Raw genomic sequence first — 19205 nt, forward strand, 5'->3', positions numbered from 1 at the left:
AAGGCAAAAATGAAGCAGTGCAGACTCCCCGTGCTTAACTCTGTAGGGCAGTGCAGACTCCCTACTTTATTAACATCAGGGAAGACAGTTCTAGAAAGGAAACAGGACCAGAGCACTTTTATAAAAAAAAGCCTCAGCTAAGAGAATAATTACACAACAAAACTGTACACACTGAATAAGGAGCTAATCAAAATTGTGATTTAACTCTCTGAGGCAGATGAGGGATGTGAGAGGTCAGCCATCCTTCCTCTTCCATAGAGGGACGTCGGCAGACGCTACCCAAAGTGGAAACATCAGGCAACAGCAGTGAACTCAGGTGACACTGGAAACATGCAGGCCAAGGCCTAAGGTAAGAGGAAGCGGTTTCCTGAGAAGCAGGAATGGAAGTGGGCATGGCTGGGGAAGAGGATGGCACTTTGGCTCTTGCTTTGGTTACACACATAGAATTATATGATTTTTTTTATAACCCTCTATAATTACAACACTTTTTGAAAAATGAAAAGCAAATCTAAACAAAATCTGAAGTTCTCAGCCTTCACTGAAGGCAATGTCCCCCCCCTCCCTCCCCCAACTCTTCCCTTCTGGTGGGTGGGGAGTTCCTCATATTTCTTTTCTAAACGTTTTGTGATAGAATTTACTTACAGTACAATTCACTCACTCAAAGTGTTCGTTGATTTTTAGTATATTCACAGAGTTGTGTATCCATCACCATATTCAATTCCAGGATGTTATCACCCCCAAAAGAAACCCATTAGCAGTCACCCATTTTCCCTGTCCGCCAGCCCTAGGCAACCCACTAATCTACTTTCTTTCTGTATAGATTCGCATATTCCAGATACTTCATCTAACTGAATCATACAACATTTGGCTCATTGTGAGTGGCTCCTTCCACTTAGTATAATGTTCCCAAGGTTCATACAAGTTGTAGCATATAAGTACTTCGCTCCTTTTTAAGGCCAAATATTTCACGGAATGGGTTTGCCACATTTTTTAATCCATTCATCGGCTGATGGGCATTTGGGTTATTTCTACTTCTGGGCTCTGATGCATAATGCTATGAACATTCACATACAAGTTTTATGTGGAAGTATGCTTCATTTCTCGTGGGGACATACCTGGGAGTGGACTCTCTGGGTCACATGGTTTAACCACTTGAGAGGCTTCCAGATAAACTGTCTCCCACAGCGGCTGCACCATGTTACATTCCCCCCAGCAATGTGTGAGGGTTCCAATGTCCCCACCTCCTAGCCAACACTTGTTATCACTTGCCCTTTTGACTATCGCCTCCCTAGTGGATGTGCAGTGGTATCTCACCACAGTCTTGATTACCTGATGGCTTATTCCTCTTCTGTCTTATAAGTTCGATATTCATTTAAGAAAATGTTTGCTGGGCAGCCCCTGTGGCCCAGCGGTTTCGTGCTGCCTTCAGCCTGGGATGTGATCCTGGAGACCCGGGATCGAGTCCCATGTCAAGCTCCCTGCATGGAGCCTGTTTCTTTCTCTGCCTGTGTCTCTGCCTCTCTCTCTGTGTGTGTCTGCCATGAATAAATAAATAAAATCTTAAAAAAAAAAAAAAGAAAGAAAATGTTTGCTATACTTGTCTGGCACTTCTAGGTGTTCTTATTAGAGGGTGTTTCATATTAACTTAATCTGATATCTTGGGGAAATGGGAAAACCTCCGGGTTTCACTTAGATTTTAATTTCATGTGAACTAATCTGTGCATCTTAGTATTAATCATGATGTATGCAGGGGCAACAGCTCAACAGCCCTGCTCAAGGCCATGGGCTTCAGAGTCTAACCTTCTAGCATTCAAATTCCAGCTCAGTCTCCACCCAGCCACACAACTTGGGGCTAGTTACCAAGCCTTGATTTCCTCCAGGGTGCCAGGGGGATAAAAAACTTTCCTCAAAGAGTAAATTGAAGGGTAATATGAGAGAAAATATTATGCTGAGAGATAGAAGACTCAGAAATGGTAGCTATGAAATACGCTTTATTATTTGTTCATCTAGTGTGGTGCCCTAAGAGGTAGGAGGTACAGACTCATTCACACCTGACCTCAAAGTGTTAGGAAGGTTAGGACACAATGTGATCAATGGAAGGAGAGCACAAGTCTTCTGACCAAAGCCTAGAGTTTCTGCTACTATACCATGGCTACCCTGGTGGCTTTAACTAGAAATGGTACTACTACTATTAATAATAATAGCAAAACTTAAATAGTGCTTACCAGATGCTAGACATTCCTCCAGGTGCTTTATATACAGTCATAACAATCATATGAAGAAGGGACTCTTATTATTGTTATTTTTTTATTATAAAAGTGGAAACCAATGCAAGGAGAGGTTAAGTAACTTGTCCAAGGTCACCAGCTGATAAGCAGTGAGGCTGGGATTCAGTCTGACTCCAAAGTCCATGCTCTTAAGCAATGTCTATCGATCTCAGTTATATTATTTTTTGCAATTCAAACACGAACCACTCTAAATGTTCCTTGCCTCCCACATACTATCAGCTTAAAGATTATACATTTTGTCACTTAGAACTGTACCATCCAGTGTAGCAGCTGCTAGTCACACGTGGCTGCTGAACATCTGAAATGGAGCAAAGTCTGAACTGAGACATGCTGTGAGCACAAAGTGTGTCCCAAATGTCAAAGACAGTATGAAAAAGAGAATAAAAAAATATCTCACTAATAGTTTTTGTAGTGACTACATGTTGAAATGATAATATCTGGGACAGGGCAGCCCAGGTAGCTCAGCGGTTTAGCGCCACCTTCAGCCAAGGGTGTGATCCTGGAGACCTGGGATCGAGTCCTACGTCGGGCTCCCTGCATGGAGCCTTGCTTCTCCCGCTGCCTGTGTCTCTGATTCTATCTCTCTCTCAAGAATAAATGAATAAAATCTTTAAAAAAATAATATCTGAGACATATCGAGTTAAATACAAATGTAGCATAAAAATTAATTCACCCATATCCCTTCCCTTTTTTTGACACGGCTACTAGAAAATGTAAAATTACAAATATTGTCTACACGCGTGACTTCCATTACAGTTCTCTGGGACAGCAGTGATTTAGATGGCTCGAGGAAGATTAACCTGATTAGCAGTCTTCAAACGTTCCTGCACGTGCACCCCAGCAATAATGTTTGAAATGATGCACTCTCTCCTGCACCCTCCGATAAAACACCATAAGACTGAGGATGTGTTAAAGGGTGTGTCTGTCTTTTGTAAAGTTGGCAAAAGGGCAACCAGAAGGGGGAGGTGGCAAAGGAGAGGCGGCTTCCAGCCCAGGCCAAGGAGCGTTCCAAGGGGCAGCAGCTTTAGGAATGAGAACACATCAAAGTCAATGCCGTGAAGCCAGCTAGCCAGGGCGCACCTCGTAAGTCTTCTCGCAAGTTCAGCTGCGTGTACCCAGTTTGAAGACAGACTGTGGACTCTGATGCAAAGGCAGGACGACAGCCTCCCGATTAAAATTGGGCAAGCCTGCCTTGCCCGCCAAGTGACACTGCCCAGCAGTACCACTCGGTTCCTGCAGGGGACAGGCTCGCCTCTGCCTGTGCACCCAGCCCGGTGGGAAGGCCTGAAATTCCAGCACGGCCTGGGACCTCCCACCACTCCCTGGGCGCCTGCTGTTTGGTCTTTCTGTTTAACCCCAGGCCATGACCCAAAGTGTTCAACTTAATCCTAAAATACACACATTCCACCACGTAGAGTCTCAGGACTCCACTGATTCCTTTAAATCTTCCACAGATAACATTACCTTGCAAACACTCTTTTCTCCCCCCTTTTCACTAAAGAGGCCGAACTTTCTGGTTGTTATTATAGGGCTTAGGGCTCGTTGGCATTCCTGTTTACTTCAAAAGGTCCGGGGAGCCTGAGGGATATCTTGGCACCCAAACTCTGAAGCTCAGCCCAAGAACAAATGATCCTTTTCACCTTCTCTTCCCACAAGGCATGGAAATGACAGCAAGTTTAAAAATAAAGACACCAGGCTTTCCAGCTAACCTGGAGATGGGTCTGTGCCAAAAGCAAGAGAGGCATAGACAGCTCACAGAAACGAGGCCCTCACATGTACTGCCAGAGAGAACGTTCCAGTGTTGCCCTCTCCGTTTAGCTCACTCAGCAAGGGGACAAGCTGCTGTATTTCCTGCCAGGCCAGCTCCTTTCTTCCCACACCGAGAATGGCTCCTCGTTGAACATTCCTGTTTTCAGGAACACTAAAACTGTGTACGTCAAGTAGAATAACCTCACCAGGTTTTCAAGCAAGGTAACCACTGCGAGGGTGTGAGCGCCAAATGCTGAGCGGCCGGGTCAGAGCAAACAGCTCTGGAGATGATTAATACACGGGACAGATGGGGGAACACTTGAGACTCAAACAATCCGTGCCTGCATTTTTAAATATAAAACTAGTGGATTTGTTTGGATAAACTCAGGATAAGGCAGAAATACCGATTTGTTCACTCTTGTTGCCAAACCCAAACCAATATTTACAAACCATTTTGCTGAACGAAGTTCATTTCAGCTGACATCAGAGGCATATGCCACAGAGAATCGCACTTAGTACTCGCTGGGAGTTTAATGCCCAGGTCTAACAATATTTGTTTTACATAAAAGGGCAACCATATCCCCTAAACACATATAGATAACGCTAAAAAGAGAAAAGATAGATGATTACAGGACATAAGAAAATAAGAGATAAGAGGAAGAAGAAATCTATTTGGAAGAAAAAGAGCCTTGGGTGATCTTCTTTAGAGAGTTCCTAACACCAGTCTCATTTCTCCGTGTACAGTTGGGGCAGGGGGGGATAGGGAGGCTGCAAAGGTGGTCTCCATTTGAACCCCCACAGGATCGCTCTTTTTTGTCTCCTAAGACCTAAAGTTGAAAATTTCATGGCACTCCCTTAATTACCAGCAGGATAGCCTCCTGAGTTCTGCTGATGGTTTGATTTGTCCCTTTCCTGTTTTGGAGTCAAAATGCCAGATCCGATGAGACGATCTTCAAAGAACTGGTAAAAATGTAAAAAAAAAAAAAAAAAAAGAAAGAAAAAGAAAAAGAATAACAAAGAACTGGTAAAAGGATAATAATTTCCCTTCACTGAACATCCTGGCAGGTGAACCCATTAAAGAAGACTTAACGATGGCCTGTGACATGGAAATGTCTGGTTAAGCCTGTTTTACGGTCTGCCATCTACTTAGAGCCCACCATGGTGACATAGAATGAACTTCTGAGCTCTGCGTGAATTGTATTCAATTTATCAATGTTAGTGGTATGCACTTCCCTACCCAGGCCAAGCAACATGGCCCCTCTCTTAGAGAACTCTACGTTAACTAGGGAGTTTCGCATATTAGCATCTCCACTGAATACCAACAAGATTAGTGATTATTCTTTAGAACAATTCCAGCCTTGTGCATGATGTTATTTTCTGGAATTGCCATATAATAATTCTATGAAACCCATGCTTGTACAGCCTTGCTTTCTTTTAAAGAATTTGTTGATAATATAAATTAGTAAGATGCAATCAAGCCTAAATTCTTTATATCTTTGTTAGCACTGCCTAAGTTGTAGCATAGAAAACACTGTACACAAGCACACACGTGCATGAGTATGTGTATGTCCAGCTACGAATAAACATGAACGTGTGTATAAATCCATGTATATACACGTGTTCCGGTAATATTAATTACCATTGGCCTACAGGAAATCAAGCAGCAGGTTCACAAAAGAATGCCCTCAGCATTTATTAGCTTTGCATGTGAATTTGTCTAAAAACACCAGTTGTGGCAAACAAATAAATAAGTGTGTGCCCATTTATATTATACCTACTATATGCAAGGCTTGGTGTTTGGTGGTTTTCTCTCAATGACCTGACACAACCTCCCATCTACAGTAGGTCTGATTTTCTCAACTTATCGAAGAGGTACAGGTTCAGATGCCAGTGGCCCAGTAAGTACACTGTGATAGGAGTCTCATTCCCTTGACTCCAATTTCCATATTTTTTCCAATAACAGAGAATAATTAAGTCAGCTTGCAAATTGAGCCAGGCAGGATGAGCAGGAAGTTAGCTGAAGGTAAGGCTGAAAGTCTAAACAGGGAACTGAGAGCAAATGGCAATACAGAAGTCTAGGCCGGGAGAAGATGCTAAGAGGCTGGGAAGTCAGGGTGGATGCAAGATATCGGCCAGCGGTCGGCACTGAAGAGAAGGCTCAGGGCTCCTGGACAATGAGGATGGTGACAGCAGATGATGGACGTGGTGAATAAGCAGCAGAAGTGGCAGGGAAGGGAGCGGATGGAGACTCATTCCACACTCATCATACCAGCTGCGAAAGCTGCCAGAACCAACATTCTCACCAAATCTCAAACCTCACTGTCACTACAAGCAAATACTGAACTGCCAAATCTCAACCTCAGCCTTATGGAAGAACAGCTTGCCTTGTCACTCAAATGAGTCACGTCTATCTTTAGTTGCAATGGGAGGCACTGTCTTCTATAACCATTCCTTTTGTAAATGTCCTAGTTGTACAAAAACTGGCCATCGTGATTAACAAAATATAAAGCAGTAATTCTGAAGGTGAAATTAATCTTTGAAATGTCTCAGTGAATGTCAAGAGAAAGCATAATTAGGAATAAAAATAGTCCCTAGTCTGTCATTAAATCACTTTGTTTTCTCTTGTCCTCTCCTTGATAATGTCAAGAGAGAAAAAGTCTTTGGCATGGACATCCAGTGAAAACACCGGACCCCCTGCCTTACCCAGGGACAGCCCTCAGTAACAAGCGAGCATCATCTTTTCTCCCCGCCCACGATTTTTACCCTACAACAAAATTAGCACTCTGTTTTGTATTAATGAATGAAACATCTTTCCGTCCAATGCCCAGCATGTAGAAAACTCTCAATAGCTGTTTGACATACAGATGAATGTCTGAGCAAACTACGGTGCTCAGGACCCAGCTGGTACTGGGCTTGCTTCTCCACAGTCTCTCCCGTAAGGGTATTATTTACTCCCAATACAAGGATTGGAAAGACGGCTTTAAGAAGTTTACTTAGTCATCATCCAGTACCCAGCCAGTAAATAATTGAGCTGCACATACACCCCCAAGGCGCAGGCTCTTTCCTCCATGCCTTAGTGCTTAGGATATTATGGTCCAGATTAGCTGATACCACCCAGCACTCTATCAGCCACATTTTACATCCTCTTACAACACCACAGAGAGCAAGGTACACGCTCATGATCCATTTCTTGCCTCCAAGTGACCATGAATTGATAACTAGTAAAGCCTGACAGGACAGGTCTGTTGGTCATGCAGAATGCTCTTTGGAAAGCCTTAGACGTGAAGCGATCTAGCTCTATTTTAATGGGTAATAAGGTTTTTTTGCATGGAAACTCATGCCTTATTGCTAAATTTTGAAGGACAATAACCAGATTTTCAGCCAGGCCTTGACTGTCTCATCTAACAGGTTAGTAATTGAGGGAATTAATAGTGGTAAAAAGTCAAACCACAGAGAACGGAAACAAGATGAACTTCTGTTGCCTTTTATTAGCTCATATGTGGTAGAACTTCAACAACTTGTAGGCAGCATAATAGGAAACACTTTAAAATGAAGAACTTAAATCTGAATATCTATAAAGAGTTGAACTCCATTTCTTCCAGGTAGAAGTAGCCATCACCTCATAAAGACAGGAGGTGAGCAAGAAGGTATCCAACAAAAGGGGCATTTGAACTGAAAGCCACAACCCTAATTCTAAGCAGAGAGAAGTGTTTCATGGACCTCTTAGAGCTGGGTGTGTGAGGGACTGCTCCTTTCTAGACCTTGGTGTGCCCAAGGCAACTTGGCAGGGCAACCGGAGTGGTTAGTCAGATACCCATAATACTCGCTGCCTCCCATGATGTACTCAACATTCTCTGCTTTCAACTGTCCTTTCTACACCTAATGAAGGTTTTGAATAATGGGCCTCAGAACCTTCACACAGAGTACAAATCAGATATGCTCTCTGGGGCCATCTGATTTTGCCACAAAACGTTCTCCACTGTCAATGCCCACAATTCCGGGGGAAAAGACAAAAGTGGTTACACTTCAGGGTCCAATACAAAGATTTCCATCTTTTTAATTGCATTGACTCTGGCCCCCTTCAAACAGCTTTTCACTGTAGTATTGCCCAAATCGCTCAATGGACACTGGCCTTTCTTCTTGTGCTCTGGACCCATTACCATACGACCTGCCATCAGGCTGAGGTTTCTATCTCTGTAAAGTAATTTGCTGAGAAAACATCTACAAGGCCTGACAGGTGGTTTTGTAAATTATTTTTGACGGACTTTTGCTGAGTGGACAGTGACCATGTCACCAGGAAAGCACTTCCCTACCTCTGAAATTGCACTGTTTTACTCCATGTCTCTTGAATAAAGAAATTGAGAAAAGTTACAAAAAAAAAAAAAAAAGCCTAGGACCCATCAAATACTTGTCTGGCTGCCCAACTTCATCCATAGTGCATTAACTGACCCATTTTATTCAGTACTTACTTCCAAGTGCAGTGTTGCTTCCCAAGAGAAAGCATAATACACTTTACATTAGAAAGCACTTTACAGTTTGCAAGGAATCTTTTCAATAAATCTGTAAGTTAGAGACGATACATCGTTCACATTGTTTTACAAATACCGGAAATGAGGTTTATTCACCTTTATTCAGAGACTTTTATAAAGCAAGAACCCAAACCTAGATCTTCTGACTCTTAGGCCAGGGCACTTTCTACCCAACCCGCTACCTAGAGAGGCCATAAAGTCAAGTGGTTAAGAGTGTGGCATCTGGATCCATACTGGTTAGGTGAAAATCTTGGTTCTACCACCTACTGTCATGAGCTGGCACGAGTTCCTTAGCTTCTGTATTTCCTCCATTTCCTTATCTGTAAAATGACTGTATTAAAAATAGCTCTAGCAAGACTTCCATGAGGACTACTTGAATAAATACACCTGAGAGAATTAAAATAATGTCTGGTACATAGTAATCACCTTGTAGATGTTCTAACACCATTACAACGTGGGGTGGTTATCTGTGAGCCTCTACAATGCTGTACCCACATATCAATGAGGAATGCTCTAACGTGACAGGAGGTACTAGGCTCAAATCTTGCTTTGTTATGAGATCCTGGGAAGTGAATATTTTAAAAACTTTTAAATTAATTATGTAATATAAAAATATTTTTAAATATGGAGCACCTGGGTGGCTTAGTTGGTTAAGTGTCTGATTCGACAATAGCTCAGGTCTTGATCACAAAGTTGTGAGTTCAAGCCCCATGTTGGGCTCCACACTGGGTGTGGAGCCTATGTAAAGAAATAGACAGATAGATAGATGGATAGATGGATATGAAATGTAATATGCTAGACTGTAGCACTGGAGAGTTATGCTTTGAAAAAATAAGCTGCCATGTTGTGAAGAGCATATATAGAAGTGTCCACATGGCAAAGAAATGTGGGCTTTCTTATTGACCGTTCCAATAAAAAGAGAAAATGTAGGGCACCATTTTATTATTTGAGGGAAAAACATTATATGATTGAAAAAGAAGGAAATAGAAAACAATTACAAAATTGCTATGTAACTGGAAGGCATCATTTCTGTCTCATTGGGAGATAGATATAAATACCGCAAAGCAACAAAGTTTGCTTCAGAACTTATAAATCAAAGTTAAAATTAAGTGAGCTCTATAAAAGGACCTACACCGGATGTGAACTTAGTCCTCAAGATCAGTTTCTGATGAAATATCCTGCAGCTCTTGCTCACAGAGCCAGAATGCAAGCAATTTTTTCTTCTCTGTCATTCAAAATCCATTCTTTTTTTTTTTCCTTTTTTTCCCTTTTTTTTTCAAAATCCATTCTGATAATATTAACAGTGGTTAAAAGAATCCAAGAAAATAATAACCATGAATAAAAGTTCACTATGCCTCTTCCTACCACATAACCAGCAGCATGAACCTTTCAATCTCTCTTGATGCCAAGGACAGCTGTTGGAAACAGAAAAAGCCCTAGAAGGTGGGTCTGGTTGCATCACTTCATCAGCTGAGCCTCCACAAGTGGTTTATAATTTACTTGGTAAAAACAGATAGTCAAACATTGGTCAAGTTCCCTGAAAGGTATCCAGAAGGTTGTCCTTGCTCACTGCGCTGACAGTGAGCTGGAAAGTGATGCCCAATTATTGTGATCCCTCATGCAACAGGGACTGCCCTTGAGGACTTGGTCAGTCTGCTATCCTTTAGGAGAAGAGAGTCAGGCCACAGGTAAGAGGACAAAGCAGAAATGGTTCCTAATAAGAGACCAAAAAAAGGCTAATTCCGAAACGAAGGTCAGAGTGATGGGGTACAAAAACTCCTCAGAGCTACTTTCTGCATTGAAGAAAATGTATGTGGCTCAAAAGTCAGTTTATGAAATTACTAAATGAAAAATATGAAGCATAGCAACTACGTGTTTTTTAATGATTCTGACAGTGATGCACACCCTTCATACTAATGTTAGACCATCCTTTTAATAACAGTGCAAAGCTAGTCCAATTTTTTGACACCTAAAAAGTAAAGCTGATAGCAGGGACAGCCAAACTGTCAATGATTATTTATGTTTAAGAAGCTCAAACATAAGTGAGCTCAAGTTTAAGAAGCTCAAACAATCGGGGTGCCTGGGTGGCTCAGTCTGTTAAGGGTCTGACTTGGGTTCAGGTCATATCTCAGGGTTCTGTGGGGCTCCCCACTCAGCAGGGAGTCTGTTTGTCCCTCTCCCTCTGCCTCTTCCCCTGCTTGTGCTCGCTCTGTTTCTCTCAAATAAAATCTTTCTTTTTTAAAAGATTTTTGTTTACTTATTAATGAGACATAGAAAGAGAGAGGCAGAGACATAGGGAGAGGGAGAAGTAAGCTCCCTGCAGGGAGCCCAATGTGGGACTCGATCCTGGGACTCCAGGATCATGCCCTGGGTTGAAGGCAGATGCTTAACCACTGAGCCACCCAGGTATCCTCTTAAAAAAAAAAAAAAAGGCATCTCAAACAACCATGCCCAAGGTATCACAGTGGCATAAAACATGGCAGTTCTCATGTGGAAATAAGACGGAGATTCTCTGGGGCCCTGATTTTTTTTCAGATACAGGATGAGATTTCTCCTAAGCATTCAAACACCCAAGTCTCAAATATTCGCAACCAGGGGCCTCAAACTGTAGTCACAGACCTGACACAGCTGGAGGGACCCACAGAAATAATTAGTCTAAGCCTCTCATTTTATGGCAGGTAACACAGCCCAGGGAAGGGGGGGAACTGCTTGGTTGCATGTTTTACAGTGATGGAGCCGGCCCCGGGAGTCCGGCAAGGGAAATGGAAATCAGGAGCGGGTCTTTCCAGGCCCTCCAGCCCTGTGGGCACATTCTCACTACCCACTGTCCTCCTGGTCAAGCAGAGACCTGCACACCGAGAGCAAATGTGTCCTCCTCGGGAAAAGTCATTCAGCATTTTCTTGGTCCTCCCTCACACCTACCCCCCCACCCCCACATTTCCTATTCACAGCCCACTGTCCCCGCACTCAGCACCCCCCACCCTTTCCAGGGCCTTCACCGCCAGCACAAGCACAGCGTTCACAGCTTCTCCGCGACCTCAATGCACAAAGCCAAGGGTTTTGCATCCCCCTTTCCCTGTACTCCCACCAGAGCCAGAAGTCGTGGACGGGGTGGCAGATTCCTCCTCGAGTGCCTTCACAATCATGTGGAGCATAAGCAGTAAATGAGGCTGGTTTTGCTTGAAATGCAGAATTTCTGCTAATCAGCTTATGGCTGGTTTGGCCGCAAGAATGGCCATCATACCTTACATAATCCATCTTTGTCGTTTCCTCCCCCATAAGCCTGTGTGCATGTGTCCCCTGGTGGAAGGTGCTGGGGGCCGGGGCGCAGGGACGTCGCGTGGGAAAGTGATCTGAGTGCAGATGCACCGCAGTGTTGCTGCTTTTGAGAAATGAGTATCAGGTCCTGCAACACCCTCCCTTCTAATGGCCATTCGGCCACTCAGATTCATTTTATACACCTCATCTCCACACATGAACAGAGTCGGCTGCTGCTTTAAATGTAGGACTGCTTTATCTCCGAATAGCCTTGAACGTGGGTCAAACTAATATGATGAGGGAGAAAGAAAAACTCCTGTGCACTTTTATCTTAGATACTAAGCACTGGACAGTGCGTGGCTTTGCTAACCAAGTTAAAAAACCATTTCCCCATGACACTTAGAAAAAATAAGAGGAAGACTTAAATGTTTCGAGAGTCCCTGCAATATGATATTCTCATCTCAACTTATCCCACCTATATAAACAGCATTATTGTAAAAACAATGTAAGAAACAAAAGACTATCTTATTCCACTTGACGTTACCATAGTTCACTGTATTTTTTTTAATGCTGTGCATAAGGAAATGACTTACCTTCCAGCATTTTTTGCAGACTGCTCCTCATGACATGGATGTTCTCTATGCCGATAAACTGAAACTTGATATTGGAGTAGTTGTCTTCGTTCTCATAGCCTTTCCCTGCAGCACGATTTGCCATGGCATTGAGCTGCCAGTGGTCAGCAAAACAGAGTTAGTCACCAGTGATATTCAGGGCAGAAAATGACCGATACAGCTCACCAACAGCCATAACAGCATTCAAAATGATGTGCGGAAACGTAACATGTTTGAGATCATGGGAACATTCTACTGAGCTGTGTGATTCCAGGCACTCACGCTTACATTCAACACCATAAATGTGTTGATGTGAGGCACACTTTCTTAGCTGGAAAGCTTTCTGGAGATGCCTCTTCATGGGTTCGGTCAGAGATGCCAAATTTGAATATGGAATTCTGGGATAGAGCCAAGTTGCCCTGACTTAACCAAACATTGTAACCTGTAGGTTTGCAGAAGAATATTAGCAGAGGCAGCTGGCAATAGAAAGCTCCGTAAGTTCAATTATATCTTCCAGTATTATATTGCCAATAAACACATTATCCTACAGGAATGGCAATGTGATTTTAATCTGTCTACAAGAATCCACCAATTAAACCTCGAGCAGGAATCACTGACTCAAATGACGAGCGCCTGGAGAACTACCTCCAGAGCCATTTTCTCCAGGCCCTTTATTTCAGTCTAGACACCTGTTAGGAGGGCTTTGGGACCATTTTCATCACCACAATTTTGTATATGGTGGGGGGTTTCCCAGTGCAAACTGGGTTAAAGACAATGGACTTTGAAGACATTTATTAAATGCAAACTTTTGCCCTCGTTCTATGTAACTAAAACCAGGAAGGAGACAAGTTTGGCCTCTGTTGGGAAATACGTACATTCCTGGGATGGATGTATTACTGCTAATATTCCATCCTTGCTGTTTGGCTAAGTAGGTGGTCCCATTCTAGGAAACACCAGTCACTGACCGTGTTCCTCTTCTGTCCACAAAAAGCAGGTGGATTATCCTGACACCAAGAACTCAACGCCAGAAGAAATAGATCAGTCTCAGGCCTACAGTGATACTGAGAGGATAGGAACAAATACTTGCAAAAAGCTGGAGTTTAAAAAATTAAGCTAGGTTAAAAACATAAATATTCTTTCACCCAGATCTTTAGAAGTACCAGCATATAAAGACAGATGTCTAAGAATGTTTATTAGAACTTCCTCATAGTAAAGACTCAAAAACCTAAGAATGTACCATACTTCATCTATGGCATATTCCTACCCTGAACTTCTACGGAGACAAAAAGACATGGATTTGAGAGAAAAAGAGACAGACACGGAGACAGAAACACACACAGACTGATTTGGAATTGGCCCATGATGTGTTAAATGAAAAGAGTAACCTACAGGATAATATTCATACAATTATCTCATTTCTTGTAAAACAAATTAAGGTACAAATAACGTATTTATGTTTATACGTGTTTGATTAAGTGGATTAAAACATATGAACACCTATACCAACCTGGCACAGGTACAGCAAAAAAACAGAGGTGACAAGGGCCAGGGGTCACAGTCAATACTACTTTTGATGCTTTTGTATTTTTTGTTACCAACAAGATATATTAGGTTTGTAATTTAAATAATAGACATAACACATATTAGAAGCGAAAAATAAAACAGCAGAGGGCAAGCCAGTGCCACTCAGAGCTGGGGCCGGCAGATGCCTGACATCTCCACAGCAGTTCTGCTCATGACTTAGCTCCTGTGATGTCAGCTGAGCCACATCAGCCCCAGACACTGTTTCCAGTTACTGTCACCTTTCTCCTGGGCACACTATGAGGAGAAGGGCTTTGGCCTTAAGGAAAAAAATACAAAAATGATGTTATTTTGAAGACAACCTATGTTTATGCTTTAAAATTTTTGCATATTTAAAGGGGAAATTGTTTTCTAAAATTACCTATACACATCATTCATTTGAAACTTACTGTTATAAAATATCATCTCTTTGTATAATTATTTTCCAAAGCCGCTGGCCTATCCCTAACGACAAGCTTTATAAAATAAAACAACTGATAGGATACTTGCAAGAATCCTTTTGCAATAATGAGCCTTATATTCCTTCTGTATCTTGAATAATTCACGTTAAGCCTACTCACCACATACTGCAAAGATACTCTTTTTAAACAGCATAATAAGTAAAACCCCAAATACCATTATTATTATTTGAATGTATAATTAGAACTCTGTGTTCCCATTTTTAAAGGTTGAGTACCTGCAACCTGGGATAATTTGTTGACAGTCTTTCAAAGCCAAGGAGCAACACAAGATGGCTTCTTGAAAGTCAATGGTACTTCTCATAATGAACAGAAGATGGCAATATTTAATCTATCATCCAAAGTGTACTTTGTCAAGATTTCCACGGATTTCACAGGAGACCTATCAGGGTAGTGTAGCAAATGCCTAACCCTCAAAGCAGGAAATAGGCTGTGTGATTAATAAAAATTCAAGAAGCTATCTGGACCTATTTTATAAATTTCCAGATACAGTGTCCCTTGTATGAACCAAACAGTATTAGAGTAAGTCTAATTTGTCCCTTTGCCTTTGGCTGAGAACTCCATCTCATGACCGACGGAAAAGCTATTCATCTCAGCTCGAAAAACTCTCAAAGAAATAAAACATTGAAGGTAAATGTGTTACAGCTTCAGTTTATGTGTGAGGAACACAAGAGACAAATGGCTAGGAGGGCTGGAAAGAAAATGCCCTGTTTTCTCACCCAAGATCACTCTACTATCTGATAATCTCAACATCTTTAGGCACAAACTCTTTAGTGAAACAAAAAGAACCTACTCATTTCTCCACAAACTCTTAACAAACACCTATGTGTGTCAGATGCTGAACAGAATAGAAAGATGAATATGAAACTGTCTCTGCGGCCATAAGCTTCTAAGCGTGGCAGGGAAAGCACACGGCACCAGATCACAATGGACTTGACCAGCCAGGGCTGCTGAGTGACAGGCAGCGGCTATGACGGCGGCAGGAGTTCGAGTCCAGAACAGCCCCATGTGGCCTAGGGGCTTGGGGGTCACATTTCATGAAAGCAAAAAGCCTTGAGAGATCGACTTCAATCATCTGGAAAACGGAGACAAAGGGGAGGGCATTCCAGAAGAGGCAAGAGGCAAAATCAAGGGGCAGATGGGGATCAGTGAGCCAACCGGGGAGCAGATGGTTCATGGATGGTTGCAGAGGCAAGAGAGGAAGCTAAAAATCATTTAGCATCCTCTACAGAGAGGCTCAATTAAGAAGGTCAGACTTTACCCACAGTGGTGGAGGGCAACTGGAGGATTCTGAGCAGGTTTATTTGAAAATTTTAAGATTTAGTGTTGATGGCAGAGAAGATCCACTAGACCAGGGTAGAAGATGTAGGCTCCATGGGGAGCTTGCAGGGCCGGTCTGTGGTCAAATCCCTCCAAGTGGCACACAGCACGACTCAGTGAAGACTTGCTGACTGGCCGGCCAAACAAAGGACTGAAGATTGAAGTAGAGAGGTGAACAGCCCAAGAATGTTAAGAAACACAATCAGATTCTTCCTCTGACCCTAAATCAATCAGAGACAGCTAAACCATGAGAACTTAGCCAACGATAATCTTAATATCAACTTAATGGTCAGCTTGGTCACTCAAAAGACTACAACTATCTGAGCCTTGCAGTCTCAAGTTTCAGTAGAGTACACCCTGTACCTGAATAATGACAGGAGCCGATCTGACGGCGTTGGGAAATGAGAACAAAAGTTATCTTGGCAGGAGGAAGACTGGGCCACGGCCTCGCAGCGGGCGTCACATGACGATCTTTTCCCTCCCTCCATCTGTAACTGGTGACATGAAGAACCTTAACTTGTGGCATAAACATGAAAATATGGGAAGGCTTGCTTTCTTGCTACTACTGTCTACAACTCTGCTAGGGAAAGCCTCCTCTCCTACCCCTGAGGACATCTTAGACAGAATGAATAGCTTTTGGGTTACGCTCAACAGAGAAAATCACCATGCAGTTCCATTAAAATTCCAATCCCCTATATGAGGGAAAATTCTCTGTTTTCCTCATTACAGGCTATGGGGACAGGTGAGGGGTCTGTTCTCCCACTCCCTTCCTGTTCCTCTTTCTTCTAGGCGCTGCTTTGGGAGGGTGTGTGTAGCGGGGGAAGTGCAGAGGAGGGATATGTGGTAAACATCTCTCTACAAAGCAGGCAAGACTGGTTCTCTCTGCATGACGTCACTGCTTTCCTGGTGACACTCACTGGGCATCGCTGCCCTCTCGGTGACAAGTGTCCAAATGCGGCATCCCCTAGGGCACGCGTGTGGGCTCTTGGAGATATAAGGTACACAGGTCGCTGACATGGGACACCCCCTGGCTTGAGACTCTTCCAATCCCCTCACCTTCGCTCCCCAGCAACCACCCCACAGTCACACGCAGCTGGGAAGCACCAGGGGACGTGCCTGTTTTGGAGGGACACTAGCAAGATGGTTCCTGTGCACTTCCTAAGTCAGTGTGTACATGACCCCCCAGGAAATTCCTCCATCCTTGTACTCCCAAACAAAAGGCAGAAAGACTGCTCCACTGCCCCTGAACGCTGTGCTCTCCAATTCCCCTTCCCCTTGCTCACCACCATGGAGGCCATCAGCAAGGATGGGACAGACACGCTCTCTTTCAGGCACCCTAATCTTTACAACCGATTCTTCAGATCCCCCCTCACAGGATTTGGTGAGTAGAAACCACCTAACTACTGATCCTAGAGAAACACAAAAACTTTTAACATCCTGTCATGCAACTTAAAAAAAAAAGTGCGTACAGGGTGCAGTTAGAAACCATAGCCATGAAGCTGTCTTTGGAGAAGGAGCAAGGACAAAAGGCAGGTGGTGGCCTCGCCTCACTCCTTCTCAGAACCTCTCAGTGCTTCTTCCCAAGGTGCTGCCATCAGAGTCCCGCTCAGAGCCCCGCTGGCTCCTCTGGCCTGGCCTGATTTTGGATGAGCTTGGGGTTGGTCCTTCAGCTCTGTGTCTCCAGCTCCACTGGGTGTGTGCTCGGAGGTAAGCAGCCCTCCTGAGCCTCCTTTGGACACAAGGCTCCCCTGGAGATTTCTGCGAACAGCACCATGGTCGAGTGGAAGGAGCACAGGCTTTGGTGTCAGATGAGCCTGGATGGCATGTGGGCATTGTCCTGAACTGTGTGACCTTGGGCAAATTATTTGACCTCTCCAAATCTCAGCCCTAGCCATAAAAAGAAAACATCTCCCAAGTTTCAGGATTATTGTAAGAATTAAATGACCATTTTTGCAAGCTGAGCAAAGTCCCAGGATGAAGTAACAAGAAGTCATCAACAAGGCTGGGATAAAATTATTTCCCTCTCATTTTACAATTCAACATCTACTGCATTAATACTGTTTCCTATCTTCTTAATGCACCAAATCCCAGCAGTAATATATGACCTCAAGGGTATAGTTGTTTTTGAGCAGATATTCAATACATGCTGAGGACCTTACTGCCTCTGCCTCTCAAGATTTTAATGTCAACGAGCAATCCAGAAGGCTTTCCTCACAACAGGCAGCGTGCATGCGTTCACCAGTCTTGCTTTCAGGGCAGCAATGATCCGAGTGGCCTCCTAATCCTTTCTCTTTTTAATTAAACCTGAGAGCAAACCCAGCAGTGCCCCATTTCCCGGCTCCCCACCACCTCTAGCAGGCATGGGGTCCGTCTCCTGGCTACCAAGGAAGCCTAACACTCTGCAGGAACCAAAAATCAACAGACTTTGTTCTAAGCAGACAGTTTAAAACTCACAGGATGTGTGTGTACGTATGCATGAGCAAATACAAGAACAGGGCACTTGTATGAGACGCCAGTTTTCTTTAATGGATCAGCGTCATACTTCTTATCGCCGACAGTAAACATGCTTAGAGCTAAATATACCCTTCAAATCAAATCCTCTGGATTAATTCATTTTAAATCCGGAATATGCCTGCCTCAACAGCTGTCACATTTCCCAGAAGGTTTACGTGGGGCATAGTACACACTTGAATCCCTGGCCCTGGAATGAGTAGGTGAATCTGTTTGGCTTTATTTAAATCTGGGACAATAGGACAAGAGAAGGGCACCCCAAATCAGCAAAGCCCTGGCCCTTCTTTCCTTATCCTGTGTTCAGTCCATTTGGCTAAGATGCAGGCATTCTTTAATTCACCTCTGGTCATGAGGAAATTCCAAACAGCTGCACTTCACTTACGGAAAGGTACAATGGAGAGGACAGAAAAGAGTCAAGGTTAGAAGGGAGGGGGTTACAGGGCGATCAGCCAGAGAGAAAAGCACAAATCCGAAGACAAAGTAAAGTCAGAGGTCTTCTGGTTTCTTTCAAGTGAAAATCTGTAAGCAGAACAGCTTTGTTGTTGATGTTTGTTTTGTTTTCGTTGTTGTTGTTTTTTTTTTTTTTTAAATTCTTACCAGTGTGTTTTGCTTTCAGATTACCGAAAAGCAAGAGAATCCTTTGCCTATAATCTACTAGAACGGGATCTAGCTGTAACCTGGGTCTTATCACTGATCTCCAGGACTGATTTGCTGACCTGGTGTCTGAGAGGGACTCCTGCTCCGCTGCCCCGCCCACACCCATCCCACAGCTGCACTTCCGTCAGAAGCACGGGACAGTCGGAGGTTGAGGGTATGACCAGGGCACAGATCGGAAACGAGGAAAACATCAAATTAAGTGAACCAGGTCATGAATCACCGTATTTGGTGAGATGAGGCTCC

At 43.4% G+C, this 19205-nt stretch overlaps 1 protein-coding gene across 7 annotated transcripts in view; it reads right to left on the bottom strand.

Moving 5' to 3' along the window:
* Positions 1 to 19205, bottom strand: part of MTMR7 (myotubularin related protein 7) — a 174043-nt gene that overhangs the window by 17863 nt on the left and 136975 nt on the right. For all 7 annotated transcript variants that reach the window (XM_038560256.1, XM_038560257.1, XM_038560258.1 and 4 more), the window contains one exon: positions 12418 to 12550. In XM_038560256.1, coding sequence (XP_038416184.1) covers positions 12418 to 12550 — 133 coding nt within the window. The remainder of the gene's footprint in view (positions 1 to 12417; positions 12551 to 19205) is intronic.

This window comes from Canis lupus, chromosome 16 (genome assembly GCF_011100685.1).
Source record: "Canis lupus familiaris isolate Mischka breed German Shepherd chromosome 16, alternate assembly UU_Cfam_GSD_1.0, whole genome shotgun sequence".
Classification (NCBI taxonomy): domain Eukaryota; kingdom Metazoa; phylum Chordata; class Mammalia; order Carnivora; family Canidae; genus Canis; species Canis lupus.